Here is a 17,410-nt window from a genome sequence, read left to right as displayed (position 1 = left end):
GGAAGAGGCAGAATTGTTACTGAAGGCAGAAACAGTAGCAGCTTTTACTGAGAACAGGGAGTACTATCAGAATCAGTGGCTGTGGGTATGGAAGCCAGTGCTCACAAGAAAAGCAGCATGCTGAGAGGGTTTGGAATTCTTGACCTTGAATTTACAGTGGCATCAATCTGTGAGACTTGTGATCTTTTCCAGCAGCATTCCATATGCTAGATACCAGGGCTGCCGAGAATAATAATTGAAATCACATAGTACTGGGATTTTGCCAGATGAGTTCAGTAGATGCTAGCAAGTGAGCTCTTGGTGTGATGAACTGTGGAGTCTGAACTGGACAGAAAGGAAGACAAACCACCAGGGGCCTAGCACATAAACACTCAGTGTTTGTAGATGAGAATAAAATGAAGGGGTCTGTAATGTAACTGTCCTCTAGGTGTCCCAGATACTTGAAATGGAACAAATAACATCTCAGTAGCTAAGTTCTGAGAGGTAGAATATTACTGAGTACATTTATTTAGAGAAATTTAGACAAATATATAGTGAGATTCCAAGTCTTGGGATGCAAAGGAAACCAAACTCCATGCTAACTATTCAATGGCTAGGAAATGGTAACAAGGTAGATAGAAGGCTGGTGACTGGAATGGGCTGGGTCTCAAGGGCAGGGATCTTACACAAGGACACCAACCTCACCTGACTGAACTGTCTGACATACATTTGAGAGATGAATCTTTATTAGCAAGAACTGAAGAGAAAACTGTGCTCTTCAGGGAGAGCCATGTTTTTAGTTACTGCCCAAATGAGAGAAAGGAGATTGACAGAAGATAAGAGAACTTATAGACAGGAAGCTGCTTCCAAGAAGAAATCAGAATGTGGAGTAGAAGTGTGAAGAGAACATATAGCCAGGAGTTCTGGGGGAAGACTATGGAGCGGTCTTACTGTGGGGCAAAAGGTAGGCATTTGCAGTTTTCCATAGTCAATGGAAAGACTGCAGGATGCCTCAAGGCATCCTTTTTTAGAAGATAAAGTTTGTTAGTGACAAAGTTGACAAAAGAAACAGATTTTCAAAACTAGCCACAAAGTATAAAATCGTGAGACAAAAATGTCTTTACTATGAGTAAAAGAATTTACAAAGTGAAATAAAAAGATACAGATAAAACTAAACCCTTAAATGTATGTTATGTGGTTTAGTTCTGTTTTTATAAATTCTGATTTAAGAGTTCCCCATAGGAGGGCTGGGGAGACAGCATCTGAGTGAGTAAAGCATTTCCATACAAGCTTCAGGACAAAGGTTCAGAACAACAGAACCAGGCTAAGGCGGGGCAGAAGGGGCATCTGCCTGTAATCCCAGCACATGAGAGACAGGGACATGATGTCGGGGTGGAGCTGCCTAGCTAGGCTAGCTAGAATTGCTGAGGTCTAGATTTAGTCTCAGTAAATAAAGTAGATCCTGATCAAGGGAGACACAGTGTCAATGTCAAGCTTCCGTGTGCACATGCCAGCACATGTGCACTAATATACGTGCAAGTCTGCATACGTAAATATTTTCCACATATTCATAGATACAAAAAGAATTACTCCTAGAGAAATTGTCATTCACATTGTATTTATCCTATTTCTTTCTAGCTGCTTACTTTAGAAAATAATTTGTATTTCATGGGAAACAGAACCCTGGACTATGTGTATGTTATCAGAAGTCTTGAAATTGTATGTGTATGAGTCTAATGTGCATCTAAACTCAAGAAAGGGCAGAAGCAAATGCAAGTATACAGTCTTCATAGACCAAAGATTTCTTTAACATGATTTGTTTGTCCACAGTTACTGTGGTTGTGTGCACCCTGGTATTTGACATTGCCACTGTGGTCATGCTGTTGAAATTCTAAATTGTTTCAGGAGAGATATGGGGTCAGTTGGCAGGTCACCTGTTTGTTGAGAGCTGGGGGGACCATAGAAGTAATTGGATACCTTGCTTGATGAATGCTGCATAAAGTAGTGATCGTCTACCCAGTCCCCTGGTTACTTAGATGTTGGGCTTTTGTTGTTGCTTGATGGTTTGTTTGGGTTTTGGAGGGGAGCTATAAAAATCTCACCGCATGGGCACGGAAGAGTGTTTGCTGCTCTTGCAGAGGACCTTGCTTAGGTTCCCATCATCTGCCAGGCTGGCAGCTCATACTTCAGTTTCAGTGGATTCAGTGCCCTCTTCTGGGCTTTGTGGGGACCACAGATAAATCTTTCGTTTAGTTATATGTGTGTGCCTGTGTGCAGGTATGTGCACATGAGTGCAAATAACTGCGAAAGCTAGAGGTAATGGGTCCCTGAAACTAGATGTACAGGTAATTGTGAGTCAGCCATGTGTGGGTGTTGGAACGCTAACCCGGGTCCTCTGCAAGAGCACTGTGTGTTCTTAACCACTGAGCGATAACCCAGTCCTAAAAATCTTTCAGAAAAAGAAATTACAAAGTATGATTTGTTTTCTTAGGAATGGCTTACTGACAAAGTAGACACACAGAATACAGTGAATTGTCTATAAATGAATTTTTTAATTGCTTAAGGTGTTTAAATCATATCATTTATTCTATTGGTATTTTGTTGTATAAACTATGCCATAACAACACAAATTTTTACTGAAACAAAGGGTCCTGTCACAAAGTAATCTGTTTTCATTTGTTTGGGCAAACATTTTTCAATGGTTACTGCCACAAAGTTGTGACTCTGTGTCCTCCCTGTGTGTTCTTGACTCTGTGTTCTCTGTGCATCCCTAGTCTTGTAGATGTGTCGTCACATTGATTAGTTAGCCTCCCATACAGTAGTCCATTGAATAATATGCTTTGGAATATACAAATTCTCCTATGTTGGTGTTAGTTGTTTTTTGTTTTTTTTTTTTTTTTTAACTTCTTCAGGACTTTTTGTTTTCACTAAGGACAAAACAAAAAACCAAACCAAAAGCAAACAAATAAGCAAAAATAAGGCATGAAATCGATTTTACTTTGTTGACCATTCAAAGCCATCAGGGGACTGTATTCAGAGAGTTGTACAAATACACCTTTTCACTTCCTCATGGATGGGAAAGTCTAGCCTGCTATTTCTGGTTTCCCGCAAGACAATTGATAAGTCAGGTTACTGACTGTAAGGTATTTTAAGATCATTACTATAAGGACTTCATTGCCAGTAGGTTTGAGAGGTAAGTGAAAGGACCATGTTGTGACATTGTAGCCACATCCTTGTGCCTGAGAGGACTTAATTGAAATGATCACTGTTTTGCTGCTTAGAAAGGCTCAGTATTTCTCAGGGAGGCACTTGTTATACTAAACGTATTCTTCAGTTCACTGTTGGGTATCTCGGTAGCCAGAGCATCTCACAAATCGAGCTATTTTTAAATGTGTTTCAAAATCTTTATAACTCCCTAGCCATATATTTAAAAAATATTTGGCTTGTCAGTCATTTGTGTAGAAACTTTTTTAGAAAGTATATAACAAAATGATAGACAAAAAGAATACTAATGATCGTTTAATAAGTAAGAATGTGCAATTAGTGACGTGAAAAGGCTCTTCTCAAGCGGATGATTATTCTTGCAGAACTGAATACTTAGGGCTTTAATTTTATACTTATTGCTAGATCATTATATCTAATTATTTTGAACATTTATTCAAATAATAAACCTCCAAGTCTGAATATTTATAGTGAAGAATGAGTTTGGAGAAAGGAAAATAATTTTATGTCTCTTCCTCTGTTATTTTATAATGCCTGCCATCCGAGTATAAAAATATACATCTACATCGTCTGTTGTACCATATTCTTGGATCATACAGATTTAGTTGAATTGCACGTACAGGTCAGCCGCTGCTAAAAGACTGAAGATAATGAAAGCTACAAATGAGGACAGATGAGCTGTGCATTATGTGATGATAAAACAGGTGTTTGGGAAGATAATGTTCTGAAGCAAACAAGATTTAAATACTTGTGCATCTCTAATTACTTCCTTCTGATTATTAGGCAGAAAGCAAGTAGTTTTCAAATAAAGTCTACACTTTGTACCATGTAGTTCACATACAAAGTGATGAGAAGCTCTAACTCTTTGTCTTCAGTACTTTATGAATGGTTCAAAAGTGGTTTAAAAGTTGTGTTTATAAGTTACATTTAAAAAAAAATGAGTTCTAGTGCATCTGACAGCCTTGTCCAGTTGGGATTTGCTTTGCAGTCATTCAGAGCTGAGCAGTAGAGACGGGATGCTAACATGCTATCTGTTTTTGTTTCTAGGATGGTGAACTTTGACATAATAAAATACTTGTATGATTTCTTGTGAAAACAAGCTTCAAAGCCATATGGACACTGTGACAATGACCAAGCCAAGCTGTGTTCATCCAAATCCTCAGCTGGCCGGGGAAAGGAGTTCTTTGGCTCGATTGGATTTGTCCAAACAGGTGCTGGCCCAGCATGGAATCTGATGAAAATCCTCCGATTGGTCTGGGTAGATGTGAGCAGAGGACTATTTACCAGGGGCCCAGGAGTGTTTGGAAGCAACGTGTTAATTATAAACAGCAGGGTTTGAGCACAATCTGCTCTACTCTTAATGATGTTATCTTAACACTGAAATTGCCTGAAACCCATTTACTTAGGACTGTGTTTTGCTCTATGAACTATCCCCTGCGCTTTGAACGTGCCAGCAGCCCTTGTTTATTTGCCCAGCCTTTTCACTTCCTCTCCACAGGAGTCTCTGCTGGCTCTTGCCAAAGCAGATTTCCTAAGGCCACTATTTTAAAAGATCATAGTTGCTAAAGTATGTGCTGTATATGTTTATCTTCTTACCTAGTTTTCTCAAATACTGGCAGCTTGTTCATTGTGCACACAGCAGCTTCATGTCTAACTCTGCTTCCTAACCTGACAGTACTGGTCACTCCCAGTTCACCAACGTATTGTGTTCCTTCCTTCCATTTTTCTTTTGAGTTGATGGATTTTGAGAGCTCCACAATAAAAGTCTTCCTCTTACATTAGCTGTGTTCTTCGGTTCTGACCACCTTACTTGTTCATATTTTCTAAATAGTTTCCTCTTACCACTGAATACTTGAAAATTGAATGGGTTATTTTGAGGTAAGGAATACAAAGAGGAATAAAATCGTGTTTTGTCTCCTGAGTAAAATGGGAACTTTACAGTCAGGAGGACAGCACCACAGCCAGTGAGCATGTTTCTTCCTGCTCTTCCAGGAAGTTGTTCCAGGGCTTCCCAGGATGTTTGGTGAAGACAGTGCCCTGGAAGAGCTGAGCACAGGACAGATTCACACTTGGGTTTTCAAATGCAGAGCTCTGTGGAGAGGAGACAGGCCTGTAGGTGGGGAGCAGTGCCTCCTGGGACCGATGAGTAGACCGCCCTGTAGGTAACCCTTCAGAACAATGCCTCCTGGGATGTGGGATTTGGGCTTCTACTGTTTTGCTACACAGGTACTGAGTCATGGTTCAGGCTGAAGTGTGAGGTAGAAACTGACAGCTGAGATACTGACGATAGGAAGAGAAGGGGGCAGAGTTTCTAGTGTCCACACCATTGCTCCTCAGAGCAGCACCTGGCTCCTACATAGCACATTTTCTGTCCTGAACCATATCACACCATATTACTAGCCCTAGAAATAGCTTCCCTCAACAATACTCTAATTACATTTTCCCTGCCCTAAGTGGGCCTTCAGAAGTTTGCTGTTTTGTAATTTACTTTCTAATAGCTTTGCTAAATGACTCAGTAATATGATCAATTTATTTAAATGAAGACTAATAGAGCTTAATACACATATTAGCATTTTAACAAGGGTCATCTGCAAATTAAATCATCTCTTTAGAAGACATATTTCTCCAATTAGAGGAAGAAATCTAACACTGAGAATCATACTAGCTTATAAGGCAGCTATCTCTGTTAAGGGGGCAGCTTATACTTTGTACTCTACCTTGATCTGAAAGGAGTGGAGGTGGGAGTGATGACTGTGGGCTTTTAGGTTTTCTTATGTAAATCTTCCACTTTACACATTCCTTAATTTACCAAGAGCCAGACCACACAGCTAAAGGCAACCCTCCTCTCTTCCTTCCTTGTCATTTCAACCCATGACCAGCCTTCATAAATGAGGACATTTTTTTTAAAAACTCTGGAAAGGCCAGTGGCATACCAAGCCACACTGCAATAAACCTGAAAGTCACAGAAGGACCAAGTCTCCATAAGGCAGCAGGTAGGACTTGCTCCGAAGACATGGAGTCAGGCAACTGTGAGTGGTGGTCAGGGAGAACAGCAAAATCACTGCTCTTTGTGGCCCTAGCCACATTATTTAACCTTTTTGCACCTCTTAGTTTTTCATTGCTGTGCTTGGGATAAGTGTCACAGCTTTCATTAAAAGCCAATGTAGTGGGACCTGTAACCTCCAGCAGAGTGGGAAGAAGTTAGGTCACTGGAAGTGTGGCCTTGAAGGTGATGCTGAGACTGTACTGCCTTCTCTGTCTTTGCATCTTGGTTGTCATGAATGAGCAGCTTCCTTCACCAAATGAAACCTCCAGTACTAGGAAGGGGCTACAACTAACCAAGTTGTTGACCTCTAAACAACTGGGCTATTGCCAACGCTACTGGTTATTTCCACAAGCTGATGGTAAGGTTGTATTCCTGAACTTCCTAACAGAAGTATAGCTGTTGTCTACCTAAGGCCCTTCTCTCTTAATGACTAGTATTCATGGTATTAGAGGGCATCTTGCATGCTACCAGAGGAAAAATGTAAACACTAACCCAGCTACAAACCCTTTGTCTACAGTGGTGTCCTGCCTTCAGTATACACTGGTACAATAGTGTCACAAAGCTTATGGGAGTGACCACTCTGACAGCATTTAATTGACCATGAGATGGAACACATTGCCTGACACTGCTTGTGTAAAACAGATAGGCCATGGGCGTAGGGGAAAACCAAATACTATTGTTCTGTTAAAGGAATGTAGCAATGAATTTTAAAGACATCCTGCCATAATCAGGTCAGTGGCTTGCTCACCTATGATTAGAGAAGCTTCCTTCCCCCTGCAATAGATGAGAAGAAACACAGCCAAAGCAGAAAATAAGAGACCTTCAAACACTTGGTCCTAAATGGTTGTCTTCATCACATCCTCTCTTCAGGGCTTAGGGAACTCGGTAGAAGAGATGGGAAGATTGTAAAAGCCAATGGGGATGGAAGACACCAAGGAAACAAGGCCTCCTAGATACAACAGGATTGATGTATATATGCAGTCACAGAGACTGTGGCAGCATGCATGTAGCCTTAACAGATGGGGTTCCAGCACTGTGAGGGGAAGCAGACACAAGCCCCCATACCTAGCCCAGAGACTATCTCCAATTAATAGTCACTCACAAAAGAAAAATTATTTTTCTCCAATGAAATCTTGTTGGGTATACAAAACACACTTAAGGGCAGGCTCCAGCCCAGCAGTTAAAAGAACAATATAAAACAAAATCAGTGGTATTTATGGACGGTGGGGAGGGGGGTTCCTTAGTTGATGGGTTTTGGGAGGGTAATTTGTTTTTGGTTTTGTTTTTTTAATTCATAATGCTTTCTCTGGTCTTCCCTTTCTCCCCTTAGTGTTACCTGTCCTCATACAAAGGAGTCCTGTAACTCAAGAAATTATTTCTTTTTTTTTTCCTTAAAGAAAATTATATTTTTAATTTATTCTTTGAGAATTTCATACATGCTTACAATATATTTCTTTTTTTTTAAGATTTATTTTTTTTTAAATTAGCTGTTGTTTATTTTTTGTTTTTCTTGTGCAAAACAAAAACATTCAAGTTTTGATGGAAATTGAAGACCAACAGTAACGTGATCCAAAGCACAATCTCCCTGTTTAAAAATAGGAAATGGGATGTCCTCTGCCACCCCATTACACTCTAGAAAGCTACGTTCCTATTTTCTTTTTTTTTTTAATTTTTAATATTTTTATTACATATTTTCCTCAATTACATTTCCAATGCTATCCCAAAAGTCCCCCATAGCGCCCCCCACTTCCCTACCCACCCATTCCCATTCTTTTGGCCCTGGCATTCCCCTATATTGGGGCATATAAAGTTTGCAAGTCCAATGGGCCTCTCTTTCCGTTGATGGCCGACTAGGCCATCTTTAGATACATATGCAGCTAGAGACACGAGCTCCGGGGTTCTGGTTAGTACATCATGTTGTTCCAACAATAGGGTTGCAGATCCCTTTAGCTCCTTGGTTTCTTTCTCTAGCTTCTCCATTGGGAGCCCTGTGATACATCCAATAGCTGACTGTGAACATCCACTCCTGTGTTTGCTAAGCCCCAGCATCGTCTCACAAGAGACAGCTATATTTGGGTCCTTTCAGCAAAATCTTGCTAGTGTATGCAATGGTGTCAGCGTTTAGAAGCTAATTATGGGATGGATCCCTGGATACAGCAGTCTCTAAATGGTCCATCCTTTCATCACAGCTACGAACTTTGTCTCTGTAACTCCTTCCCTGGGTGTTTTGTTCCCAATTCTAAGAAGGTGCACAGTGTCCACACTTTGGTCTTCATTCATCTTGAGTTTCATGCGTTTAGCAAATTATATCTTATATCTTGGGTATCCTAAGTTTTGGGCTAATATCCACTTATCAGTGAATACATATTGTGTGAGTTCTTTTGTGATTGTGTTACTTCACTCAAGATGATGCCCTCCAGGTGCATCCATTTGGCTAGGAATTTCATAAATTCATTCTTTTTAATAGCTGAGTAGTACTCCATTGTGTAAATGTACCATAATTTCTGTATCCATTCCTCTGTTGAGGGACATCTGGGTTCTTTCCAGCTTCTGGCTATTATAAATAGGGCTGCTATGAACATAGTGGAGGATGTGTCCTTTTTACCGGTTGGGACATCTTCTGGATATATGCCCAGGAGAGGTATTGCTGGATCCTCCAGTAGTACTATGTCCAATTTTCTGAGGAACCGCCAGACTGATTTCCAGAGTGGTTGTACAAGCTTGCAATCCCACCAACAATGGAGAAGTGTTCCTCTTTCTCCACATCCTCGCCAGCATCTGCTGTCACCTGAATTTTTGATCTTAGCCATTCTGACTGGTGTGAGGTGGAATCTCAGGGTTGTTTTGATTTGCATTTCCCTGATGATTAAGGATGTTGAACATTTTTTCAGGTGCTTCTCTGCCATTCGGTATTCCTCAGGTGAGAATTCTTTGTTCAGTTCTGAGCCCCATTTTTTAATGGGGTTATTTGACTTTCTGGAGTCCACCTTCTTGAGTTCTTTATATATATTGGATATTAGTCCCTTATCTCATTTAGGATAGGTGAAGATCCTTTCCCAATCTGTTGGTGGTTTTTTTGTCTTATTGATGGTGTCTTTAGCCTTGCAGAAGCTTTGCAGTTTCATGAGGTCCCACTTGTCAATTCTCGATCTTACAGCACAAGCCATTACTGTTCTATTCAGGAATTTTTCCCCTGTGCCCATATCTTCAAGGCTTTTCCCCACTTTCTCCTCTATAAGTTTCAGTGTCTCTGGTTTTATGTGAAGTTCCTTGATCCACTTAGACTTGACCTTAGTACAAGGAGATAGGAATGGATCGATTCGCATTCTTCTACATGTTAACAACCAGTTGTGCCAGCACCATTTGTTGAAAATGCTGTCTTTCTTCCACTGGATGGTTTTAGCTCCCTTGTCGAAGATCAAGTGACCGTAGGTGTGTGGGTTCATTTCTGGGTCTTCAATTCTATTCCATTGGTCTATTTGTCTGTCACTATACCAGTACCATGCAGTTTTTATCACAATTGCTCTGTAGTAGAGCTTTAGGTCCGGCATGGTGATTCCACCAGAGGTTCTTTTATCCTTGAGAAGAGTTTTTGCTATCCTAGGTTTTTTGTTATTCCAGATGAATTTGCAGATTGCACTTTCTAATTCGTTGAAGAATTGATTTGGAATTTTGATGGGGATTGCATTGAATCTGTAGATTGCTTTTGGCAAGATAGCCATTTTTACAATGTTGATCCTGCCAATCCATGAGCATGGGAGATCTTTCCATCTTCTGAGATCTTCTATAATTTCTTTCTTCAGAGACTTGAAGTTTTTATTATACAGATCTTTCACTTCCTTAGTTAGAGTCACGCCAAGATATTTTATATTATTTGTGACTATTGAGAAGGGTGTTGTTTCCCTAATTTCTTTCTCAGCCTGTTTATTCTTTGTGTAGAGAAAGACCATTGATTTGTTTGAGTTAATTTTATATCCAGCTACTTCACCGAAGCTGTTTATCAGGCTTAGGAGTTCTCTGGTAGAATTTTTAGGGTCACTTATATATACTATCATATCATCTGCAAAGAGTGATATTTTGACTTCATCTTTTCCAATTTGTATCCCTTTGATCTCCTTTTGTTGTCGAATTGCTCTGGCTAGGACTTCAAGTACAATGTTGAATAGGTATGGAGAAAGTGGACAGCCTTGTCTAGTCCCTGATTTTAGAGGGATTGCTTCAAGCTTCTCACCATTTACTTTGATGTTGGCTACTGGTTTGCTGTAGATTGCTTTTATCATGTTTAGGTATGGGCCTTGAATTCCTGATCTTTCCAAGACTTTTATCATGAATGGGTGTTGGATCTTGTCAAATGCTTTTTCCGCATCTAACGAGATGACCATGTGGTTTTTGTCTTTGAGTTTGTTTATATACTGGATTACGTTGATGGATTTCCGTATATTGAACCATCCCTGCATCCCTGGGATGAAACCTACTTGGTCAGGATGGATGATTGTTTTGATGTGTTCTTGGATTCGGTTAGCAAGAACTTTATTGAGGATTTTTGCATCAATATTCATAAGGGATATTGGTCTGAAGTTTTCTATCTTTGTTGGGTCTTTTTGTGGTTTAGGTATCAGAGTAATTGTGGCTTCATAGAATGAGTTGGGTAAAGTACCTTCTGTTTCTATTTTGTGGAATAGTTTGTGAAGAACTGGGATTAGATCTTCTTTGAAGGTCTGATAGAACTCTGCACTAAACCCATCTGGTCCTGGGCTTTTTTTAGTTGGGAGACTATTAATGATTGCTTCTATATCTTTGGGGGATATAGGGCTGTTTAGATCATTAACCTGATCTTGATTCAACTTTGGTACCTGGTATCTGTCTAGGAACTTCTCCATTTCATCCAGGTTCTCCAGTTTTGTTGAGTATAGCCTCTGGTAGAAGGATCTGATGGTGTTTTGGATGTCTTCAGGATCTGTTGTTATGTCTCCTTTTTCATTTCTGATTTTGTTAATTAGGATGCTTTCCCTGTGCCCTCTAGTGAGTCTGGCTAAGGGTTTATCTATCTTGTTGATTTTCTCAAAGAACCAGCTCCTTGATTGGTTGATTCTTTGAATAGTTTTTCTTGTTTCCACTCGGTTGATTTCGCCCCTGAGTTTGATTATTTCCTGCCGTCTACTCCTCTTGGGTGAATTTGCTTCCTTTTGTTCTAGTGCTTTTAGCTGTGTTGTCAAGCTGCTAATGTGTGCTCTCTCTAGTTTCCTTTTGGAGGCACTCAGAGCTATGAGTTTTCCTCTTAGAAATGCTTTCATTGCGTCCCATAAGTTTGGGTATGTTTGGCTTCATTTTCATTGAACTCTAAAAAGTCCTTGATTTCTTTCTTTATTCCTTCCTTGACCAAAGTATCATTGAGAAGAGTGTTGTTCAGTTTCCACGTGAAGGTTGGGTTTCTATTATTTATTTTGTTATTGAAGATCAGCCTTAGTCCATGGTGATCTGATAGGATGCATGGGACAATTTCAATATTTTTGTATCTGTTGAGGCCTGTTTTGTGACCAATTATGTGGTCAATTTTGGAGAAGGTACCATGAGGTGCTGAGAAGAAGGTATATCCTTTTGTTTTAGGATAGAATGTTCTGTAGATATCTGCCAGATCCATTTGATTCATAATTTCTGTTAGTTTCACTGTGTCCCTGTTTAGTTTCTGTTTCCATGATCTGTCCATTGGTGAAAGTGGTGTGTTGAGGTCTCCCACTATTATTGTATGAGGTGCAATGTGTGCTTTGAGATTTACTAAAGTTTCTTTAATGAATGTGGCTGCCTTTGTATTTGGAGCATAGATATTCAGGATTGATAGTTCCTCTTGGAGGATTTTACCTTTGATGAGTATGAAGTGTCCCTCCCTGTCTTTTTTAATGACTTTGGGTTGGAAGTCAATCTTATCAGATATTAGAATGGCTACTCCAGCTTGTTTCTTCATACCATTTGCTTGGAAAATTGTTTTCCAGCCTTTCATTCTGAGGTAGTGTCTATCTTTTTCTCTGAGATGAGTTTCCTGTAAGCAGCAAAATGTTGGGTCTTGTTTGTGTAGCCAGTTTGTTAGTCTATGTCTTTTTATCGGGGAGTTGAGTCCATTGATATTAAGAGATATTAAGGAAAAGTAATTGTTGTTTCCTGTTATTTTTGTTGTTAAAGTTGGCTTTCTGTTCTTGTGGCTGTCTTCTTTTTGGTTTGTTGAGGGATTACCTTCTTGTTGTTTCTAGGGCGTGGTTCCTGTCCTTGTATTGGTTTTTTTCTGTTATTATCCTTTGAAGGGCTGGATTCGTGGAGAGATAATTCGTGAATTTGGTTTTGTCGTGGAATACTTTGGTTTCTCCATCTATGTTAATTGAGAGTTTGGCTGGGTATAGTAGCCTGGGCTGGAATTTGTGTTCTTTTAGTGTCTGTATAACATCCGTCCAGGATCTTCTGGCTCTCATAGTCTCTGGTGAAAAATCTGGTGTAATTCTGATAGGCTTGCCTTTATATGTTACTTGGCCTTTTTCTCTTACTGCTTTTAGTATTCTATCTTTATTTAGGGCATTTGTTGTTCTGATTATTATGTGTTGGGAGGTATATGTTACTTGGCCTTTTTCTCTTACTGCTTTTAGTATTCTATCTTTATTTAGGGCATTTGTTGTTCTGATTATTATGTGTCGGGAGGTATTCTTTTCTGGTCCAGTCTATTTGGAGTTCTGTAGGCTTCTTGTATGTTCATGGGCATCTCTTTCTTTAGATTTGGGAAGTTTTCTTCTATAATTTTGTTGAAGATGTTTGCTGGTCCTTTGAGTTGAAAATCTTCATTCTCATCCACTCCTATTATCCGTAGGTTTGGTCTTCTCATTGTGTCCTGTATTTCTTGGATGTTTTGAGTTAGGATCTTTTTGCATTTTACATTTTCCTTGATTGTTGTGCCGATGTTCTCTATGGAATCTTCTGCACCTGAGATTCTCTCTTCCATCTCTTGTATTCTGTTGCTGATGCTGGTATCTATGGTTCCAGATTTCTTTCCTAGGGTTTCTATCTCCAGTGTTGCCTCATTTTGGGTTTTCTTTATTGTGTCTACTTCCCTTTTTAGGTCTAGTATGGTTTTGTTCATTTCCATCATCTGTTTGGATGTGTTTTCCTGTTTTTCATTAAGGACTTCTACCTGTTTGATTATGTTATCCTGTTTTTCTTTAAGGATTTGTAACTCTTTACCAGTGTTCTCCTGCAATTCTTTAAGGGATTTTTGTGCTTCCTCTTTACTGTCTTCTACCTGTTTACCAGCGTTCCTTTGCATTTCTTTAAGTGTGTATTAAAGTCCTTCTTGAAGTCCTCTACCATCATCAGGAGATATGCTTTTAGATCCGTGTCTAGCTTTTCCAGTTTGTTGGGGTGCCCTGGACTGGGCGAAGTGGAAGTGCTGGGTTCTGATGATGGTGAGTGGTCTTGGTTTCTGTTAGTAAGATTATTACGTTTACCTTTCGCCATCTGGTAATCTCTGGGGTTAGTTGTTGTCGTTGTCACTGTTTAAAGATTGGAGCAGAATCTGTGTTCCACTCACCAGCAGTCTCAAAATCAGGTGGCTGGGGTCGTGGGTAGCTGGCAGTACCCCGGTGCTGGTCCAGCCGGAAGAGGCCTGTGGTCCTACTCAGGCCGGTTTTCTGCTTCCCTAACTAATGCAGTCTCAGGTCCCGCGGGCAATTGGATTGGAGCAGAAGCTGTGTTCCACTCTCCAGAAGTCTTAAGATCCTGTGGAGGGTGTTGTGGGTAGCTGGCGAGTGTCAGCTGACCCTGCGCCCTAGCTACTCAGGTGCTTTTCTGACCGGAAGAGGCTTGTGGCCCTATGTAGGCTGGATTTCTCTCTCCCCAACCAGAGCAGTCTCAGGTCCCACGTGATTGGACTGGAGCAGAAGCTGTGTTCCACTCACCAGCAGTCTCAAAATCCTGTGGCGGGGGTCGTGGGTAGCTGGCGGGTGTCAGCCGACCCTGCGCTCTAGCTCCCCTGGTGCTGATCCGGCCGGATGAGGCCTGTGGCCCTACTCAGGCCGGTTTCTGCTTCCCTAACTAATGCAGTCTCAGGTCCCGCGCGCAATTGGATTGGAGCAGAAGCTGTGTTCCACTCACCAGAAGTCTTAAGATCCTGTGGCGGGTGTTGTGGGTAGCTGGCGAGTGTCAGCCGACCCTGGGCCCTAGCTTCCCAGGTGCTTTTCTGACCGGAAGAGGCTTGTGGCCCTATGTAGGCCGGATTTCTGCCAAGAAATTATTTCTTAAAAAGTTGGAGTTGCTCATTGTTACAGTAACATGTGTCTTTATTTTTAGACCTGAAGAGTTACCTACTTCATGTGTCGACTTCATTCCTTGCTTTTCAGGATCCAGTAAGAATGTGAAAGCTTTCGCTAAGAGGTCAAATCAGGAAGCAGGTAACCTAGGACTGCTTGTTTGCCTTCAAGTGTAATGACTGTATAGCCAACAGATAGACTGCTCATGGGGGTAATTAATATTTTCTAGTGAGTGAGAAACTAACAGAAGAATCTGGTCAGCAAGCACCATTCGGTTCATGCCATCCAGAGAAAAAGCAATGTACCAGACCCAGGAACAATCCATCTTTACCACATCATACACCCAGCAAGGTTTCAACATAGTAGACTACAGGAAAGGCTGTGTGTGCGGTCTGCGACACTTTCTGCACTGCTACATGAAGCCTCCCACTGTCATGTACCATAATTGTTTGTAGTTCACACCTTACCCATGAACAGAATGTTGGGTTGGAGGCAATTAGACAGAGGCTGATAATTCAGCTCCATCTCCTGCATCTTGAAAGTTTCATCTTTACATATGGTTGCCTATCATGTGTGAATAGTGTTGATAATTTTGCATGTAATTTCAGACAGTCTGCTGACACAATTTGCTTTCAAAAATGCTTAGTAGAGCTCAAAGAAATCTTTCCTATCAAGATAGCAACACTTTGTTCAAATTTGCCATTAGCTGCCCTGAATACACAGTTAGTGCTCATTTTCCAGCAGTGGTGTGCATTCATGAAGCATAGTGTGAGAAGTAGGGATTTGGTAGAGCAGGGAAAATTATAATCAATTCATTCATTTAACTGCATGTTGATGCACAGTAAGGACGGGACTTTTCAACAGCATTCCAACTGTTTGAGTAAATAGCAGTTGCTTTGGGATGGTGGGGAGAGCCTGGGCTTTAAAGACTTGCTAGGGAGGACCACAGAGGCAGACAGCTTCTGGGACAGGCGGGAGCCACAGAGCCGCTGAGGCAGCACCCTTTTGGGGCCGCAGACATCCGGCACCCTCCCAGTCGGAGGACAGTGACCTGCCCTGCAGGGAGCGCCATCTTGGCTCCGGGACTCCGCCGAGCTTAGTCTCTACAGGTCAGAGTGGGGACCACGGGGGCAGACGGCTTCTGGGACAGGCGGGAGCCACAGAGCTGCTGAGGCAGCACCCTTTAGGGGCCGCAGACATCCGGCACCCTCCCAGTCGGAGGACAGTGACCTGCCCTGCAGGGAGCGCCATCTTGGCTCCGGGACTCCGCCGAACTTAGTCTGTACAGGTCAGAGTGGGGACCACAGAGGCAGACAGCTTCTGGGACAGGCAGGAGCCACAGAGCCGCTGAGGCAGCACCCTTTTGGGCCCGCAGACATCTGGCACCCTCCCAGTCGGAGGACAGTGACCTGCCCTACAGGGAGCGCCATCTTGGCTCCGGGACTCCGCTGAACATAGTCTGTACAGGTCAGAGTGGGGACCACAGAGGCAGACAGCTTCTGGGACAGGCTGGAGCCACAGAACCGCTGAGGCAGCACCCTTTTGGGGCCGCAGACATCCGACACCCTCCCAGCCGGAGAACAGTGACCTGCCCTGCAGGGAGCGCCATCTTGGCTCTGGGACTCTGCCGAACTTAGTCTGTACAGGTCTGCTGACAGAAGATACTCAGAATCCCCAGAAGAACAACCTCTGAACAGAGACAACTATAACAACTCCAGAGATTACCAGATGGCGAGAGGTAAAGGTAAGAATCTTACTAACAGAAACCAAGACCACTCACCATCATCAGGACCCAGCACTCCCACTTCGCCCAGTCCAGGGCACCCCAACACACCTGAAAAACTAGACCTGGATTTAAAAGCATATCTCATGATGATGGTAGAGGACATCAAGAAGGACTTTAAAGAACTACAGGAGAACATGACTAAAGAGTTACAAGTCCTTAAAGAAAAACAGGAAAACACAACCAAACTGGTAGAAGTCCTTAAAGAGAAACAGGAAAACACATCCAATCAGATGATGGAAATGAACAAAACCATACTAGACCTAAAAAGGGAAGTAGACACAATAAAGAAAACCCAAAATGAGGCAACACTGGAGATAGAAACCCTAGGAAAGAAATCTGGAACCATAGATGCAAGCATCAGCAACAGAATACAAGAGATGGAAGAGAGAATCTCAGGTGCAGAAGATTCCATAGAGAACATGGGCACAACAATCAAGGAAAATGGAAAATGCAAAAAGATCCTAACTCAAAACATCCAGGAAATACAGGACACAATGAGAAGACCAAACCTACGGATAATAGGAGTGGATGAGAATGAAGATTTTCAACTCAAAGGACCAGCAAACATCTTCAACAAAATTATAGAAGAAAACTTCCCAAATCTAAAGAAAGAGATGCCCATGAACATACAAGAAGCCTACAGAACTCCAAATAGGCTGGACCAGAAAAGAAATACCTCCCGACACATAATAATCAGAACAACAAATGCACTAAATAAAGATAGAATACTAAAAGCAGTAAGAGAAAAAGGCCAAGTAATATATAAAGGCAAGCCTATCAGAATTACACCAGATTTTTCACCAGAGACTATGAAAGCCAGAAGATCCTGGACAGATGTTATACAGACACTAAAAGAACACAAATTCCAGCCCAGGCTAATATACCCAGCCAAACTCTCAATTAACATAGATGGAGAAACCAAAGTATTCCACGACAAAACCAAATTCACACATTATCTCTCCACGAATCCAGCCCTTCAAAGGAAAATAACAGAAAAAACCAATACAAGGACAGGAACCACGCCCTAGAAACAACAAGAAGGTAATCCCTCAACAAACCTAAAAGAAGACAGCCACAAGAACAGAATGCCAA

General features: G+C 41.5%; 1 protein-coding gene across 1 annotated transcript in view; it reads left to right on the top strand.

Moving 5' to 3' along the window:
• The window catches only part of LOC147004983 (origin recognition complex subunit 5), a 58,927-nt gene extending 53,950 nt beyond the window's left edge, over positions 1-4,977 (top strand). Inside the window, exon 14 of the mRNA XM_085836505.1 lies at positions 4,249-4,977. Within this exon, the coding sequence (XP_085692631.1) occupies positions 4,249-4,294 (46 nt within the window). The 3' untranslated portion in view covers positions 4,295-4,977. The remainder of the gene's footprint in view (positions 1-4,248) is intronic.
• Positions 4,978-17,410: the final 12,433 nt, after the last annotated feature.

This window comes from Mus caroli, unplaced genomic scaffold (genome assembly GCF_978045245.1).
Source record: "Mus caroli unplaced genomic scaffold, Mus_caroli_1 scaffold_4, whole genome shotgun sequence".
NCBI classification, from domain to species: Eukaryota; Metazoa; Chordata; class Mammalia; order Rodentia; family Muridae; genus Mus; species Mus caroli.
Note: the sequence above shows the minus strand (reverse complement) of the source record. Positions and strands in the feature narration are given on the sequence as shown.